This window comes from Macadamia integrifolia, chromosome 3, assembly GCF_013358625.1.
Source record: "Macadamia integrifolia cultivar HAES 741 chromosome 3, SCU_Mint_v3, whole genome shotgun sequence".
In the NCBI taxonomy this organism is placed as follows: domain Eukaryota; kingdom Viridiplantae; phylum Streptophyta; class Magnoliopsida; order Proteales; family Proteaceae; genus Macadamia; species Macadamia integrifolia.
Window position 1 is genome coordinate 31,604,940 of NC_056559.1, and position 17,434 is coordinate 31,622,373.

A 17,434-nucleotide genomic window follows, 5' to 3' on the forward strand; every position below is an offset into this window, starting at 1 on the left:
ATAAAAAATATTTTTTTTTTTTTGAGAAAAATAAAAAATTTCCATGGAAGTTGTAGAACACTTGTTTTTACATAACATATAAAAAATCTATAAAACTGTTGGTGAGCGTGTGAAGTTTGTTTCAAACAACAAAAAATTCACACTTAAGTAGCCGTATTGTACCGATATAGTACGATACGGCTCGATACTGCACGATACCTTCGATACGTATCGATACTCTCGGAAATTTTCAGATTTTCAAAAGTTCGTATCGTAGAGTATCGTACATATCGGTACCGATACGGTACAGCACAATACGCCGATACACAAAAAGAGGCCCAAAATTCCCTGTAGCGTATTTAATACTCGATTTTAAACACGTTTTCATTTTTTACTGTTTAAAAACACGTTTTTTCTTATGCTTCTCAATGATACTTAAAAAAACAATAAGCAACAAGCATTTCTGTTCTAAATACGTTTAAAACGCGTTTAAACTCATTTCTGTTTTTTGGCTTTTTTTAAGACTTAACTTGTTGAACATAATATCTACTTAATTGACCATATATTTCTCTCCCGAAATTCTAATCCACTTGATTCTTTCGCCGATTTGAAGCTAACTCAATTGCCTATATTTCTCATAATATCATCTTCAACTCAATATCAATGTATGGATTCCGAAATTGAAATACAAATTGATGCATTTGCTGAAAAATGTTTCTAAAGCGATGACTCCTAGCTCAATCTGAACATGCATTACTCCAATAGTGTTTTGATTATGTTGACAACAATGAACAACATCATAGCCAAGCCACATTGCTTAATAAAACTTGGAAATGTGTGGTGTATGAATTTAAAATTGGTAGTGGATGATATTCAACTATATATCATAAAACTTATAATGAGACATGAGATATATATATATATATATATATATGCATTAGTATTGGATACTGTGGTTATTTTGAACATTAAATGCAAGTGTTCATATAATAATTCCTTAATTTATACAAGTATAATACCATTTTTTTCATCCCATTTGTTTTAAATCTACACGTTTAAAACTCGTACGTCTGTTTACCGTTTTTTGCCATTTTCTATTTTTATGACTATTTATTTAATCGTATCGTTTAGAGAATTTTACTGTTTAAAACCCATACCATCCGGTTTCTATTTTTTTGCCATTCTCGTTTTTGCTAATAGGGTCCTGGTGAGCATAGAAGGTTGCCATATATAGATTTTAGAGTTTGTGAGACAAGATGGATTGCCATAGAAAAAAAAGATCAATTTAAAAACATGACTCGCCCCATACAAGGTATGACTCATTTGAGTCATCATGTTTTAATAAAATGAGTTGAGTAAAAAACACTTGATTTTTCAACTATGTAACCCACTATTCACGTGTCAAATTTCAACCTTACAAAATTAGTAAAGTGGCAATAGAATGCATTTGCAAATTCAGGATTGAAGGGAGAATGCATATAATACCATGAAGTGGATAGACATACATGGGGTTATAAGAATTTGTGGGTGGATGTATATGATTGAATCTGAACATAAAATTTGACTTTACACATGGCTAATTTGGACCATACGTTATACATCTCATGGATAGAATTGAGACATAACCTTTCTAGAAGGTGCAAAATCCAAAGTAGAATAAGTTAGGAAGACGATAACTTTTTGTCTTCTGGTAGAAAAGGAAAGAATGTAACTATACGACCTTGACGAAGGAATCTCCCTTGACACACTACACAAGTGCTTAATAGTTTTGACAATTGGATAGATAGGTCAAGGTTTGGATTGACAATGTATCATTGATTTAGATCTCAATTCAATCAACATAGCTTGTCTATGCACCCATGTATTTTTCAGCTATTTTATCATTACCGTGCAAACTTCTAATACTTTTTTGATCTTTCAGCTATCCTCTCCTTTTGCTTCTTTTACCTCCCCATTTTTTTTTATTACTTTCTACTTCCTTTTTGTCTATTACTATCTGCTTCCATTGGATCTATGCAACTAACCCTAGTTGAGATGAAGTTATGACTTATGGTTGTTGTTGTTGTATTTAATCATTTGACTAACCTATTTTTGGAATGACACTTGATACTGTGTAGAGGACATTGGTCTCTCTTACGACAAAATTTGGATCCTATTAGAATGTTGCATGGTAGAAAATAATGGAATCCATCAAGAGGGGTGGACCTTAGCCAAAGGTAAAGTTGCTCTGAGACCTAATGGTTGTAGATTTGATTTAGAAGCAATCTTTCACCAAAGTGGGGGTAAGGCTGCGTATGCTAACAACAACTGCCTAGTGCAGTTGATGAGCTGTGATGTGTAAAAATCCCATGCTCACCAATAGGTTTTGAGTTCGAATTCTCCGGTTGTTACCTACATCACTCCCTAACTGTAAAAAGAAGAAAAAAAAATACTATTTTTTTAAATGATTTTAAAAAATCATTTAAAGTTTGTCAGCGTGAGAAATTCGTCGAGATGAGAAGAACATTAGAAATGGAGAAACATAATAATGCCCCTCACGTCAGAAGTCTCCGTGAAATTCAAATCCAGGAATCGAAGAAAATTCAAAAACCTAGATCGATCCATTCATGGTTTCTATAACCATTGCAGTAAATCCAGGTAACTCCATTACTGCGGCTGTTTTACCATACGATTTGTTCGATCCCCTCAATTTTTGGTTTATGATTCATCTTAACATTTGTTCCGATCAGATCTCCAAAAATCAAACTACTCGTCTTTTTCTAGCGTGATATCTCCGTATGCTGAGCGATTGATCTCGAGTGGCCAAGGAGAAGATTCAAGGCAGTGATTCTGGTGGAGTTGCTTTTTCTTCTTCCTTGAAATGTTGTTTTTATCAGTAGCTGTAATTTTGTAGATAGTCTTCATATAGGATTGAAACATGAACACAGAGATGGGGAAAGGAGAAAGAGGGAAACGAGGAATGAGACTCTGTGGGTGACTTTCAGTTCTCCAGACTCTGGAGGTCACTACAAAGATTTGTTCTGCTTGCGGATCTTGATTTGATATGACTTAATCCTACACGTCCGATGATATTCATATTTCTTTCTAAAAATTTTCTTTATTTTTGAACTGCTATGTGGCTTGAATTTCTACGGTGGGGTTAGATGTTTACTGGATGTAACTTTACGAGCAGAATAAAAAATTGCACTATATTTTTGTGGTGTTTTTGTAGTGCAATTAATTTTGAACTTCAAAACTCATTCCTTCCACACTTCATTAGAGCCCGGAACAAAAAGGAAGAAAAAAATCATTGCATTTTGATCTATTTAGAAATTTGATTCTATTGGTACTGCAATTGGTTTGCATGAAGAAACATTTTCTGATATCTAGAAGTGTTGAGAAATGGAGCGTTTCGGTCTGCTTTGTTATTGGAGGCATGTCATGTCTCATTTAAGTCTGGTCAGAGTTGGGGGTGGGGAACTAAATGTTACGAGGTCATGAAATTTTTCTCATATCCTGGTCATCTTTTGGCCACAAGGTAGACATGGAAAGATGAGAGTGTCCATGTGATTGGGTAACTCGCACCAATGTCGCTGGTCAAATTACAAGCAGAAGTGGTTAAAGTGACTTCCTATTTAGTGGCATTTCTATGAGTTTTCGTCAATTGGACTTAATTTAGGACACCTCCTCTACCTTTTTATTTTTTGGGGTGCGAGTGGGGGTGGTGGAGGGGCTGCAACTTGACCAGTGAGATTGGTTTGGCTTTCCATATCCCATGGATCTCACTCGTGTTTGGCATATGGCTAGTTCTGATGAAAATAAGGTTCACCAACCATTGTCAAAGTTTACATTGTAAAAGATTTGTATTGGCATGGGCACACCACCCCTTTCATCAAATTTGTCAGAGTTCATAGTGTCTAGCAAACTTGTATAGACGGTTAGCTTTTAGTTATTATTATTACTTTTCTGATTGCCCCCTGAACTACTGCCAACTTTATGCACCCTCCCTCCTCATTCATCTGGAATTGGGACTTGCAGTGCAAAAGTGTTGGTGGGAGAATTGAGATAAGATCTCATGTTTTATAGTTGAGGTAAGGTTGATTTGAGTAGACTATACTTCGGGTCTTGGATTCATTTCCAGACTCCACTCTATTAAATATGGCAGTCTCTTGATCCATATAGAGAAGACCAATAGGTAAATTCCAATGTGTGAATAGGTTTGACTTATATAAGTCATTTTTAAAATTTCAAATGATGATTTTCTTCCTTTGGATCTATTTGCAGGGAGAGCTTTAAGACATTAAGATGCAGCACGTGCCTTCTACCATTGAGGAACAACTTCTTCTAAAGTCAATTAAGGAAGAATGCCCTTGGGAGAATCTTCCGAAAAGACTTCAAGTGACTCTATCTTCTAAAGAAGAGTGGCACAAAAGGTTGGAACAGTTCCTGCTTACATATGTACCATTGCTGTGTACCTGTGCAGCCCTTGACTGATTGCCTCTTTTTTCTTCTATGTGTGTTTAAGAAAAAAATGGCCAGTCTGTGAATCCATTTAACAAATGGATATGTTGGCCGCTAGAAGATATCCTGGATTGACACATGCAAAATTAACAAGTGTTGAAACTTGACTGTTTCCTGGCTCAAAGATGACCAGCACTCCAAAGGAAATCTGTGAAATTTATGGTTTAGAAGCATATTAACTTGATTTTTTTTGTTATTACATTATCATGTTTTCTTTTTGGTGTGGTATTGTCCCTTTACTAAAAGCAGCTGTTGATCACTCCTGCCTCTGCCCTTTCTTCATGGTGCCTGTTCTTTCTGGTACATGAACTATTGGAGATTGTTTAATTGTGGGACTGTTTAGGATGGGATATGTTTGGATCTGTTGATTTATGGTCAATGCTATAATCCAATTTCATATTTCAAGCTAAAACTTCTATGTGAGTACTCAGACATGAAACAATGGAAGTCCTAATAGACTCGAAATAATGCAAGAGAAACAGTGGAACTGGAAAAACAGAGCTGAGATTCCTGATCTGCTGTGACCTAGATTCTGGCTTCTCCTTATATTTGTCATGCACTTCAATCCCCATATTGGTTCAGTGCCCTAGAGTAATTCCCATGAGTTTCGCGAGAAACCCAGCCCATTTGTACAGAACTGGTTCAATAGGAATTTGCCTGAGTTTCCTGCTCCACTTTTAGAGTTGAAACTGCAAAAGAACATGTCATTTAAAAGAACATAAGCATGAGATAACTCTCCCATCATTGATGGCAGCTCCATCAGAAATCTGGGGCCAGTTTGGTCAAGGGGTGTTTGGAGACCATGAGAGGTCAATGCTACTGTCCCCTTTCCTCTGGCTATTGGTTATTATGAGTCAAATCACTGAGGAGTTGAAAGCAGTCATGCAGGGTACTGAGAGCACTCTTCAACATGGATGGTACCTTTGGTCATAGAGAGTGATTCTACATTGATGATTGGATGGCTTCTAGTGTGGGGAATGGAGGTCCTTTGCATTAAATGCACTTCATCCAGAGAGCTAGAGACTTATGTGTCAACTGAGATTTTTCCTCTGTATGGAGTATGGAGGAAGTGTTCAGCCAATACAGTAGCTGATGACTTGGCTAAGTCAGGGGTTACTAGGTATTTGGGCCCTTAGTTAGTCCATTGTGTAAACCTTTGTTGGTTGCTGTTAACGGTGTTGTATATGATCTTTGTTTTTCTATTTCTCTTATCAATAAATTTATTCAAAAAAAGAAAAAAAAAGAAAAAAAAAAAAAGGCCACCCATGAAAGGAACAGTGGAGTCTAATGAAGAAAAATCTAGCCAACTTGAATTAAGCCTTACAAAACCAGAAAACATACCTGACAGATTTTGAGATTTTCTACAACGTGAACAGCAATATTTCCTGATCAATACCCTGAGAATTTATTTACTTTTCCATCATGATTATGGACCCCCTTGTGTTCATATTCCATGCTTTTCTTGGATGAGTTGTTTCAGTGCTTTCATCTAATTCTAATTCTCTCATTGCTACCTAAATGCAGAGTAATTGACCATTGCATAAAGAAGCGGCTCCAATGGAACGCTTGCTTTGCTCGAAAAGTTTGCAAAGAAGGTGAATATTATGAAGAGATGATGCGTTATCTGCGAAAGAATCTAGCGGTGTGTTATGAACCAAAACATGCTTTCTTATTTTATTAGCAATAACATTGTCTAGGAAGAATGATCATGTGTGGATTGTGTAGTTGTAATCTCTGTGCAGTAATTTACCCTGTTGATTGCATCAGTCTGCTGGTTACCTTTGATTGTTAGAGAATGCTGAAATGCTCTATTGGTTAATCTGTCAATTGAATCATCTTCTACTTTTTGTCTGTCTTGCTAGTTATTGGATTGAAGCAGTATTCTTTTCATGTTCCTTTAGACGTATTATCCTTCTAGATATCCTGCTCTTGAGTTGTGTTTGCATACTTGTTGTGTAACCTTATTTGAACATTATCACCACCAAATATGCTAGCATGTGGACTCAGATGTAAGGTAATGAAGAGAATAGCAAATAGTGAGAGTGAAAATTTAATGAATGTTTAGAATATGGATCCGGGGAGAAATTAAATAAAGAAGCTCATCAATGTAGAATAGCACCGTGCTTCATCCTAGTTCTCAATATTGTGCTCTGTGCAATAGAACTTGCAGTTGAGAAAGAATTGATTTCTCTTAATCCTACAGTTGGTGCAACTGTTAGGGCAGGTCTGCAGGCCAGTAAAATTGAATTCATAAAACTGAGAATCTACTTGTTTGATTGGATGTAATGGTGTTTAGTCGTATGCATACCATAAGGGGAATGATCTATTTGATGATGGCAAGCTTTGGGTGGGGTTCTATATGTGTTGGACCTTTGGTTCCAATGGGTCTTCATTGTAATAGGCCTGATGTTAAATCATCTAAATAGGCTTATTTGATTGGAAATAAGTTTTGGGATGGGTTATGTATGTGTTGGGCCTTTGATCCAATTTATTTTCATTGTAATGGGCCTATAAAATGGGTAGAGGCTAGGCATACATGATTAGTTAAGTTAGAGTATTTATTTATTGGGAAAAAAAACCTGCCCGCTTGCGTGGCTTTGTGCCAAGACACAGGTGGGCATGAAAAGTTCGCGTTACCACCTACCCCAATGCCTCCGCACGGCCTCCCATTGGCCTGCTTGCTGGTGCTGTGGCCATGCAAGCGGACAAAGTTCCTTTGCCCTTATTTATTTTATTTGTTATCAAATGTTTTACTTAGGCTGGATTAGGATTCTATAAGTCCAGCTCTGTTTTGAGTTAGTTTCCTTTAGTATTTGAATTTCTTAGTTAGTTTATGTTACCTTATTAGTTAGGGATTGTGTTAGGTCTTTCCTTTTCAGTGTCCGAGTCTATTTTTGAGTTTTCAATTAAAGTTTGGAAGGGTGCCTAGCATTGTATGCTGATTTTGATTAATGAAAATCTGTCTTTGCTCCTCTTCTCCATTGGTGAAGAACCTTGTGTTCGATCAATGTGGAGTCCTAGTATTAAATGTCAAGTTGGTTTTGGTTTCAGTCTCAGCTTGTGATTGATTTTGTCGAGTCGTAGTTGGACTAGTGTTATGGATTCGAACTCCTGTCCCTAATAATCCCACATTGCCCCCACCTATGGGGAAGGTCTTGGGCATATATAGTGGGATGATTCCTCCCCCTAATAGATGCATAGTTTGGGGTGGTTGGGCTAGACCGAGACAGTGGTATTAGAGTCAAACCAAAAGATGTTGAGGATGTGGGTGTGGGACCCTGACTAGGGCATTGGGATTGAACGAGAGACTGCAGTGTGGGCCCCCTCTGGCAAGGACGCCAGGGATTGTGTGGGGAGATTGTCACAGCCTCAAACCCCCCCTCCCCAATAATCCAACACCACCCACATATGGGTTAGGTCTTGGGAATATATAGTGGGATGGTTCCTCCCCCTAATAGACCTATCTTTTGGGTGGTTGGGCCTGACCGTGAGACTAGGCTTCATTCTAAGCTGGGTGACAAGTTTGGTTAGTAGTATAATTCTGATTTAGTTTTAGAATTTTAGTTTGGGAATAGGTTTCAATGATTCCAAGTCGGTGTCTGATTCTGTCCGGAATCCAATGTATTGGTACTTGTAAACGGCCATAGGCCTCAACCCTCAACCCCACGATTTTGACCAGTTTTAGCTGAGATTTTCCTGACTTGCTGGGTGCCTCTTTCCTTTTACTTTCAATCTCCCCTATTTTGTTTTGACCTCAAACTTCCTTTTTTTGTTTTGCATAGGTCCATGTAGCCGGCCCCATTAAGTTTGGTTAAGGCTGAGTTTGTTGTTGTTGTTGAAGTCTCAGTTTTCTGGTAAACATTGTTCTGAAAACTTGCAGTGTTACTTGGTGCATTCAAGGGAGCCGCAGGTGGATTCCTGTTTAACTTTATCTCTCATATTTACTTGTCCTATGTATAACAGTTTTTCAAGGTCAGTTTACCTATTCATTCTAATCTGCACCACCCCTGTTTTCTGGTCAGTTTTCAGCTTATTTTAATTTATCATATCTTTCTGGTAGCTGAACGGAATTGCATTTAGTATGGTATACTAGTTCATGTTTACATATTTTCTTGGATTCTATTCTGAAAATCTGGATTAGAACTTCAACTATTCAAGTTCCAGCACTACTGCTTTGTTTTTCTAGATACACTAGGATTACTCTGCACACCAATGATCTGATATCAGATTTCTGAGATCATCCGCAAAACGGTAGAATTAGCCAATATGAACATTCTACCGAAGTCTCAAGCTGTTCCGAGTTTTCTGTTTGAAGTTATGAACTTATGATACTTCCTCTCTCTGAACTACAATTTCGCTAGTTTTCTCTGTTCTGAAGATGCTGTATTTGCAAATCTTTTCTGGTTCACTAGTTCACCGTTTCCTCTTTATTGTTAATCTCTCTCTCTCTCTCTCTCTCTTCTTCTTCTTCTTCTTCTTTTCTGAGGTATAGAGTGCAGTAAATGTTTTTCGATGATGAGGAGGGGCCTCTTGGTAGTTTTTGGATCCTATTGCTGTCTTGGGATGTGGGTTGTTTGGTTTATTACATTTCTCATTGGTGGGTTTGTCTATGAAAGGAAAAGGAGGGATTGTTAGGGGTGGAGATTTCTGATGTCTGAAGATGTGGTTTCATCAGCAGTAGAAATGGATTTTAGGTGTTGGTGCTTATCTCTTATTTCCTCTTTTCTTTCTCTCTGCGGAGCTTCATCTTCTCAGATCTGTAAAATCCCCTTATATGATCCCTATCATAACTCTCTTACTGTTGCCTATCAAAAATTATAAGGATAGAAAATAGAATCATGCATGTTCAGTATTTCTGCAGGTTTGAGCTACTAATACATCTTTCTGTTGCTGATAAAGATGCTGTAATCATGAGCAGCCAAAGGACATGATGAAGGATTAATGTGGGCTCATAGTAAATAACTTGTTCCATTGATATCTATTGACTTTCCATGGTCGTAATTTGAGTTAGTTTCATTTGTATGTATTTTTCACATTTTGGTGGTTATGCTGGTACACGATATATGTCTCCCTTTAACGACTTCCATGTTATGATGTTTGGAGTATGAGGCTGGCGGCCCTTTCTAGCCAGCAAATGCTGGAACAAAGAAAGCTACAGCTTTTTAGCACCCTGTAGTTTTCTTCGCACTAAATGCCTTGGCTGATCATTGATCACCCTCCTATTTCCTAGGTTTTTTTTTTTTTTTTTTGAGTGTTAAACGGTAGATTGTCACAAAATTGTTCTGTTGATTGCAGATTTTGAATATGTACAGTTCTCCTTTTTGAAAGTCGCTGCTTACCTTGCGTCCCACTCTCTATATGGATTGACACATTTTTTTTTTTTTCCAATTATTTGCAGCTGTTTCCATACCACCTTGCAGAGTACATTTGTCGAGTGATGAGGGTATCACCTTTCAGATACTACTGTGACATGATCTTTGAGGTCATGAGAAATGGTAACAGATTATGACTTCATAGAACATTATTGGTAGTAGATTGTGATCTTTTTATTGAGTTTTGCTATTTCAGAAAACATATTTTCTTGATGTACTGTTGCAGGATTAGCTTGCAGTAGGTGTCTTGCATCACAGATTTCAGAGTTGCATTTTGGGATGCTATGTTGACATCTTCAGAATTATTTAAATTTCTATATCCAAAAAAATCCAGCACATATGCAATCACTGAAAGTAAGAGACAAATATGTATTACCTATTCTACTTATGAGGTAATCTCTATAGACAATGAGTATCGGCAGATTATGCATTTTTAGGGGCCATTGCTTGGAGCAATGGTAAAAGGTTCAGGCTGCCAGGCATGGTTCAAAAGATTGGAACCAGCACTGGAATTGGTCACTGCCGATTCTGATCCGAATCAACTGGAATCGGCCAAAAGTAACCCCTATCTTAATCAGCCAGGATCGCATGGTTATCGTTTGATCTATTAATTTATTTATTTTTCTGGATGATTAAATAAATTTATTACCAAAGGAGAGGAGAAAATACACTGGGAAAAGAGGGAGGGGGGGAGAGAAGGCTTAAGCTAACAAGGAGAAGCCAACCCCAAAGGGAGCAAAACAATACAACATCAAAAAACTAAAAGCACCCGCAGCCAAAGAAAGCCTAAGGGAAACCAGCAGCCAGGGGAGGGAAAGGAGGGGGGGAAGGGGAACAAGAACTAGGGGAAGATGGGAGGCAACGGGACGGGAGGGGAGGGGAGGGGAGGGGGGGCTCAAGTATGGGGGATGGTGTCAATGAGGAGGTTCCAGGAGGCAATGATATGCCAATTTTTGAGGGAGTTAGGGACGGGGCTGGTGGGGAGGGATTGGATTTTGGAGGAAACATCAAAGAAGATGGCTGTCCAAATCCTACCCGGAGAGCGGGAGTTAGATGACCATCTATGGATGTTATGCTCCATCCAAAGGTGGTTAATGGTTGCAGAGAAGGCAAGTTTTCCAATAGTATCACAAATGGAGGAGCCCGCAAATGTCGTAACGATCCAAATCCGTTCTCTATCAAAGGGGAGAATAGGTCTCCTAGAGGGCTAGCAATGAGAGAGGATAATTTTCCAGACCAAGGAGGAGAGGGGGCAGTGGAAGAAAAGGTGGGAGATATCTTTCGAGCCTAGGGAACGGAAGCAGCAGGAGGAATTTACAGGGATGTGGCGGTGAATAAGGAAGGATTGGGTTGGGAGGCAGTTGGGGAGACATCTCCAAACAGTGAAGCTGTGGTAGGGAATGTGACCCTTGAATCAGACGAGATTTCGCCAAAGAACAATAGGGCCAGAGGATCTCACAAAGGACCAAGCAAAGGCAGAAGAGAACAACCCATTGGAAGAGGGGAGCCAGATGCATTTATCTTCTCTACCTCGGTGACTAGGGGAATAGGAGGGAGGGAAGACCAGAGGTCCGCAAGATGGGGGAGGAGAGGAGGGGACCAGCCTATGGGAGAGATAATAGAGGAGACAAGGGAGGATTTAGGAAGGCCAGAGGAATAGATGGTCCTAGGAGTGACTAGGGGTCCATCCAGAGGGAGGTAGACTGGCCATTGCCAATATAGAAGGAAATGGCATTAAGGGCTAGAGGCCTGAGGCTGAGGATTTTTCTCCAAATCCAGGAAGCATTAGAGGGGATGGGAATGGTCCAGAGAGAGTTGTGGATAAGTAGAGAGGAGTGGACCCAGTCAACCCAGATGCTTCGATGCTTGGACACAATTTTTCAAATGAGCTTCAGGATGCCCACAGAGTTAACCTCTTTTATTCTCCTGATACCAAGACCTCCTTCCTTCCTAGGAAAATACGTCTTCTCCCAAGACAGAGGATGAAGGAACTTTGAGGTGTCAGAACCCTTCCAGAGGAAGGAGCAGAAGGGACCTTCAATGGATTTGATAGTTGTAGCCGGAAGGACAAAGATAGCAGACCAATAGAGATAAAGAGATTGGAGAACAAATCTAATGAGGGTAAGGCGCGTAGCATAGGAGAGAAGCTTGCATTTCCAAAGTTGGAGTTTTTTTCTGAGGAGATCCAGCATTGGGGAGCAATGATGGGCAGATAGTCTAGAGGAGATGAGAGGGAGACCTAGGTATTTGACAGGTAAGGAGCCCAAGGAAAAGCCAGTGATGCCAAGGAGGGACTGAGCCTCATTAGAGACACCAGAGAGGAAGAGATTAGATTTGAGGAGATTGATACGGAGGCCCGATAGGTTTTCAAAGGAGTGGAGGGTGGACATAATGGTGGAATTGAAGATGGGGTTAGCCTTGGAGAAGATCATAATATCATCAGCGAAGGAAAGGTCAGAGAGACGGAGAGTTTTGCATTTGGGTATGAGAGAAATGAGATGGAGATTAGTTGCAGACTGGATGGAGCGCGACAGAACTTCAAGGGAAAGAGAGAAGAGAAAAGGGGACAGGGGGTAGCCTTGCCGGATACCATGACCAGAGGGAAAGTATCCCGCGGGATTACCATTAACTAAAACAGAGAACCGGGGAGATGAAATACAACAATGGATCTAGTGGACAAAGGAGGGAGGGAAGGACATCTGGAGCAGGAATTTAGAGATGAAATCCCAGCTGAGAAAGTCAAATGCCTTGTGAATATCAATTTTGAGGAGAGAAGAAGAGGAATGCGATTTTCGATTAAATCCCCTAACAATCTTATGGCAAAGGATGATATTGTCCGCTATGCTCCTACCAGCAATGAAAGCAGATTGGTTCGGGCTCACAAGTGAGTCAATGACTTTCCTAATCCTATTGCCTAGGATTATGGCAATGAACTTGTAAAGAAGGTTGTGGAGACAGAGTGGTTTGTAGTCATTCATGGAGTCACCTTTTTAGGGATGAGACAAAGGAAGGTATGGTTGCCTTGAGTCCGCTGACTCGCCGATCCAATCCTGATTTCTCAAATCCTGCTTCTTGGGCATATGTACAGGTCAAGTCTTGAGAGTTGAGAGTGTCCACTTTGTGCAAAAAAAGGCCGAAGGTTAGGACCGTCTCAAAACTCACCCCTCCTAGGACCCTGCATAGGCAGGACCAGCACTGGGTAATGGCCTTTTAAAATTTAATTATGAGGCAAAATTTCATTTCGATGGTCCATCTTGATAAGCTTCTTAGGACGGTCCACCATTTTGAGCCACATGGATAATGGGTTTGATTTTTGTCAACCGGCTGTTGGATAAGTTGTACACATTATGGATTAGCTACCTGTAATATTTCAGATTCAAATTCTATCAAAACCTCCACGTATGTCCATGCATCCATATATTTTTCATCTGTTTCTGTTTGTCTATGCTCCCTCTCATAGTCCCTAGATTTTCAAAGCCTTATTTTGCCACTTGGAGAATTCCATTTGAGGCTTTGAGCTGAAACTTGACATTTAGCTAGCTTACCTTAGGGTTTGCCCACCCACAAATTTGGACCCTATCCAATCTGCCACATGGCAGATATTTGGGCTGTCCTGGGAAGCTTATCAGTTCGGGTCATCTTGGATGCTATGCTTGAATTACAGTTTATCTTACTCATCAGTTCTTATGTTGGGAAACTTTTGTCACTCAAAAGAATTCATACGGTAGAGGGTAGCCAAAAGATAGGGCTTTTAATTGTCTTATAAACTGTAAACTTAGGAAGAGAAGCAAAATTTGCATGTTATTAGTGGAAAAGGATGGACAACAGTTTACACTGACATCTAGTAATTCATATTCATTCATTTTTTGGTCCATGATGATGTAGCAGAGTCCACAGTCCTATATGTCAAGAATTTAGCCCCAAATTCAGCCTAGTGATGGTTCTAATGCAGATGAGCTTATGCCTACTAGGAAATCCAATTGAATAGTATTCACATGAGATGGGTGTCCCATTGTTTATTTTGATCTCTTGAGATCTTTGCAAGGACACCATGTATTGTCCCTTTTTGTCAGAGACCCCCCTTAATCAGTCATTGCTCTGATAAATTTTGCAAGCTAAGATTTTAATTATTAAATAAAAGAAAGAAAGAAGAAGGGGTTAAAGAAGGATGAGGGGGAGAATAGAATGTCTCTCTGCCATAATACTAGTGAATGGTTGTGTATATATTTGCATGTGTACTTGATCTCTTTCTATTTTGTATCTTGTACAAATCTGATGTGTTACCGTGCTCTATGATGAATTTATTATTACCACTATGTAAAACTCTTAGGAAATTGTCAATTATATGTAAATAATTAAAGAACTTGATAAAGTACTGAATAACTCCACTAAAATTTAATATCCAGGGGTATTTTTGACTAATTACAAAATGAAGAAAAGAAGAAAAAGAAAGAGGCCTAGAACAGAACACTTGTTGAGGAGAAAGACAAATCATTGGTAACTCTAGAATTATAAAGATATTTGAGATTCCCTCCATCGATGTTGTGGCTTCTTGGGTCATGTTCTGACCACATGCTCAAGATATCTGACCACACACTCAAGAGAGAAAAAAATACCTGTACAAGAGAGGGGAAAATAGGAGGGCAAAGCTGCAGGATCAGCTGCTGTTGCTGTGTCTTCCCTTCCCTCTCAATCCTTTTTCTTTGATCTCTAGCTGTTCAAGTAACCTTGCATATTTGTTGACTATTCCTACATAAAAATGGGACAACTGGTTTACCAAACCATCCTTTGTCCCTGTGGCAATCTTCAGGCAGGCCCTTCATCCCTTGGAAAAATCAAGATTATGTTTTAGTTGGTTTTTAAATTAAAAGTCTGTAGCAAAATAGCTTGCATTGCGAGGGAAGAGCAACATAGCAGAATAGATGTTGACATAATAGTTGATGTGGAGCTGGAAACTGAATGTTGTCCATTCGGTGAATTCTGTCTAATGCATGTTCTGGATCTGTGATGTAATAGGAAGTTCACCTAGTGAGCACACCTAAATGGCTCACAAGATAAACCTTTTACATAAATATTTACACTCATAATAGATTCACACATAAGTGATGCATGTGCATGCTATTGTTTAATAACGCATATTGTTCACATAGCTTTGTCTTTATCTATTCATGTAGCATTTACCTTTTCTGTTTTTGTGATTATCGCTTCAGGTTTTTTGTGTGGCACAGGATATACTTTTTGGCATCCATATTAACTTAACACGAGGAATCTAAAAGAGATCTCACATACTTATTATTTCCTGCAGAGCAACCTTATGACAGTATCCCAAATTTTAGTGCTGCAGATGCGTTGAGACTTACTGGAATAGGAAGAAATGAATTTATTGATATCATGAACAAGTGCAGATCTAAGGTATTGGTCACTAATTGAGTACAATGTGCTAAAATTCATATTTGCATGTTTGTGTGATTGACTATGCAACGCCTTGACTCTTTGTTGGTGTAACCTTGTTTTTTCCCCTTCCTTCAACTAATATAGAACTAGAATCACAAGTGATCCTAATCCCAGGCTGGATCTCAAAATCTGGCTGAATAGGGAGAAATTCGAAAACTCACAAACTGTGGCTCAGATGGAGCTGAAACTTGAAATAGATGAAGGTCCTATATAGGTCAACAAACCCACCAGAGATGAGACAATTCCAATGGTTGAATTGAGAGATATGTTGTCGACATGAATTTGGAGACTTTATGGAGTTCTGTAGAACAGCAGCTATAGGCCTTCAAACTGGTCTTTCGATGGTGCTTATAGGCTTCAACAAACTTACTTTGATTACTCACACACTCTCTCACAGCAAACAAATAAAAGGAAAATAAGAAAAAGGAAGAGAATTCGATAGTGTGGTTGAAAAGGGGGAAGAAGAATTAGTGAATGGGCATGTCACCCCTCATAGCTATCTCAGCCATGAGTAACTACTCAATTTTTATAAACTTCAATCTTCATTAACTTCAAATTGATTATAGCAGCTCCTTATAAAGGAGTGAGTTCAGCTTACAATTAGAAAGTAATCAAAATAGGAAACTAACATAGACTTTCCTAACAATGAACTACTTGTTAACCAAGTAAATATAAAAATAGACTCCTATTAATTTAATATCTCCTAACAAATAATACTAACTTGCTAACAAAGAAAAACCAAAAAAGGAAACAGATCTTCCCAAGTTACAAAGCGTGCTTGCTATGACAAAGCAAAGAAATAAAAATAGAAACTAATATCTAATATCTTAACAAGTGCTGGCCGCATCTTATCCAAACCAGCTGTCAATACTGGACTCCAAGGTACTGTTCACGTGAATGGTACCTGCATGAAAAATAAGGCTGGTTTGATGGCTGAAACTGAACCAGATCTGAACCAGAATTGGGCCAGCATTGAAATCTCCTTTTGACAGCTCGATCTACATCATCAACGCCTTGGATCGCCTGGACGTCATGACAACTATGCACCTCACATGCACATGTTAGTCCAAATTTGTAAAAATTAGTGCATCAAAACATGGTCATAATTGAGTAAATTTATATCTTAGACATTTCACACATATTGGTGTTTTATAAATATGTTACCCATTTTACTGTAGAAGCGCAGGCAACCTTTAAACCAGTTGAAGGGTTTGTGCCTTTGTGGAATAATTGTCTTTTATTTTATAGACTTGACATTTCTAGGTCTTCAAGACGGTCTAGATGATGACATCTATCTGCATGTTAGAAGAGTGCAAGAACATGATGACTTTTATTCCATTCAAGATTTGAGAATTGAGATTTTGCTTTTGATCAGGGTTTCAATCATGGTTGAAACCAAAATGCCTGAAGAGTCTGAATAAAGTAGTCAACAGCATTTTGACTTGATCTCTTTGCTTTTTGAGAGGGAGGAGCCATCTCTAACCAAAAGCATAGCAATGGAATTAGCATTGGATCTGGCCTTCGTGGACCTGTGGGAATATCAGTGTTAGTGTTGCCTAGCTCTAGCAATTTGGCTCTTGACTTCTGCCTTGAGAAGCTTTCTTCTTGGGAGACTAAGGAATGGAGGTCCAAGGAAACAAATTTCTTTTCCTCAGTTCGGGGAGCATTATGAACATCAGATTGGAGTCTCCGCTGGATATCAGAAAGCTGTGCAATCAGAAACCAAAGAGGAAATGTTCCTAAAAGTTGGAGTCCCAAGCCTTAAGGGAAATTTTCACGTTCCGAAGCTTCTTGCCAAAGGAGATAACTGGGGCCGAATGAGCATGAACTGGCTTGGCCCAAGCTTCTTTAACAGTGTTGAGGAAGTTGGAATGAGAGTATCACATGTCAAGGTATTTGAATGGCTTAGGGCTAAAGGAGATGCAAGGCTGGATATGAATGGTGATGGGGCTGTGGTCAAAGATCCAAGACGGGTCAAAGGAAGCATGTACGAAGGGGAAGGAGGAGAGCCAAGCTTCATTGACAAACCTATCAAGCTTGCAGGCGATCCTGGAATCCCCACATCTTCTATTGTGCTTGGTGAATATTGGCCCAGTCCATCTCAAGTCATTCATACCAATATAGTCTAG

The 17,434-nt window shown here is 39.1% G+C and overlaps 1 protein-coding gene across 2 annotated transcripts in view; it reads left to right on the forward strand.

Annotated features, from left to right (window-relative positions):
- Positions 1–2,455: 2,455 nt before the first annotated feature.
- Positions 2,456–17,434, forward strand: part of LOC122072978 (protein FAM91A1-like) — a 35,539-nt gene continuing 20,560 nt past the window's right edge. The window contains exons 1-6 of one of the 2 annotated variants that reach the window (XM_042637429.1): positions 2,456–2,616; positions 2,709–2,811; positions 4,243–4,391; positions 6,004–6,121; positions 9,878–9,974; positions 15,157–15,263. In XM_042637429.1, the coding sequence (XP_042493363.1) occupies positions 4,264–4,391; positions 6,004–6,121; positions 9,878–9,974; positions 15,157–15,263 (450 nt within the window). In that variant the 5' untranslated portion in view covers positions 2,456–2,616; positions 2,709–2,811; positions 4,243–4,263. Of the gene's footprint in view, positions 2,617–2,708; positions 2,812–3,944; positions 4,050–4,242; positions 4,392–6,003; positions 6,122–9,877; positions 9,975–15,156; positions 15,264–17,434 lie in introns of those variants that run through there. The other variant, XM_042637430.1, reaches the window with a different exon arrangement.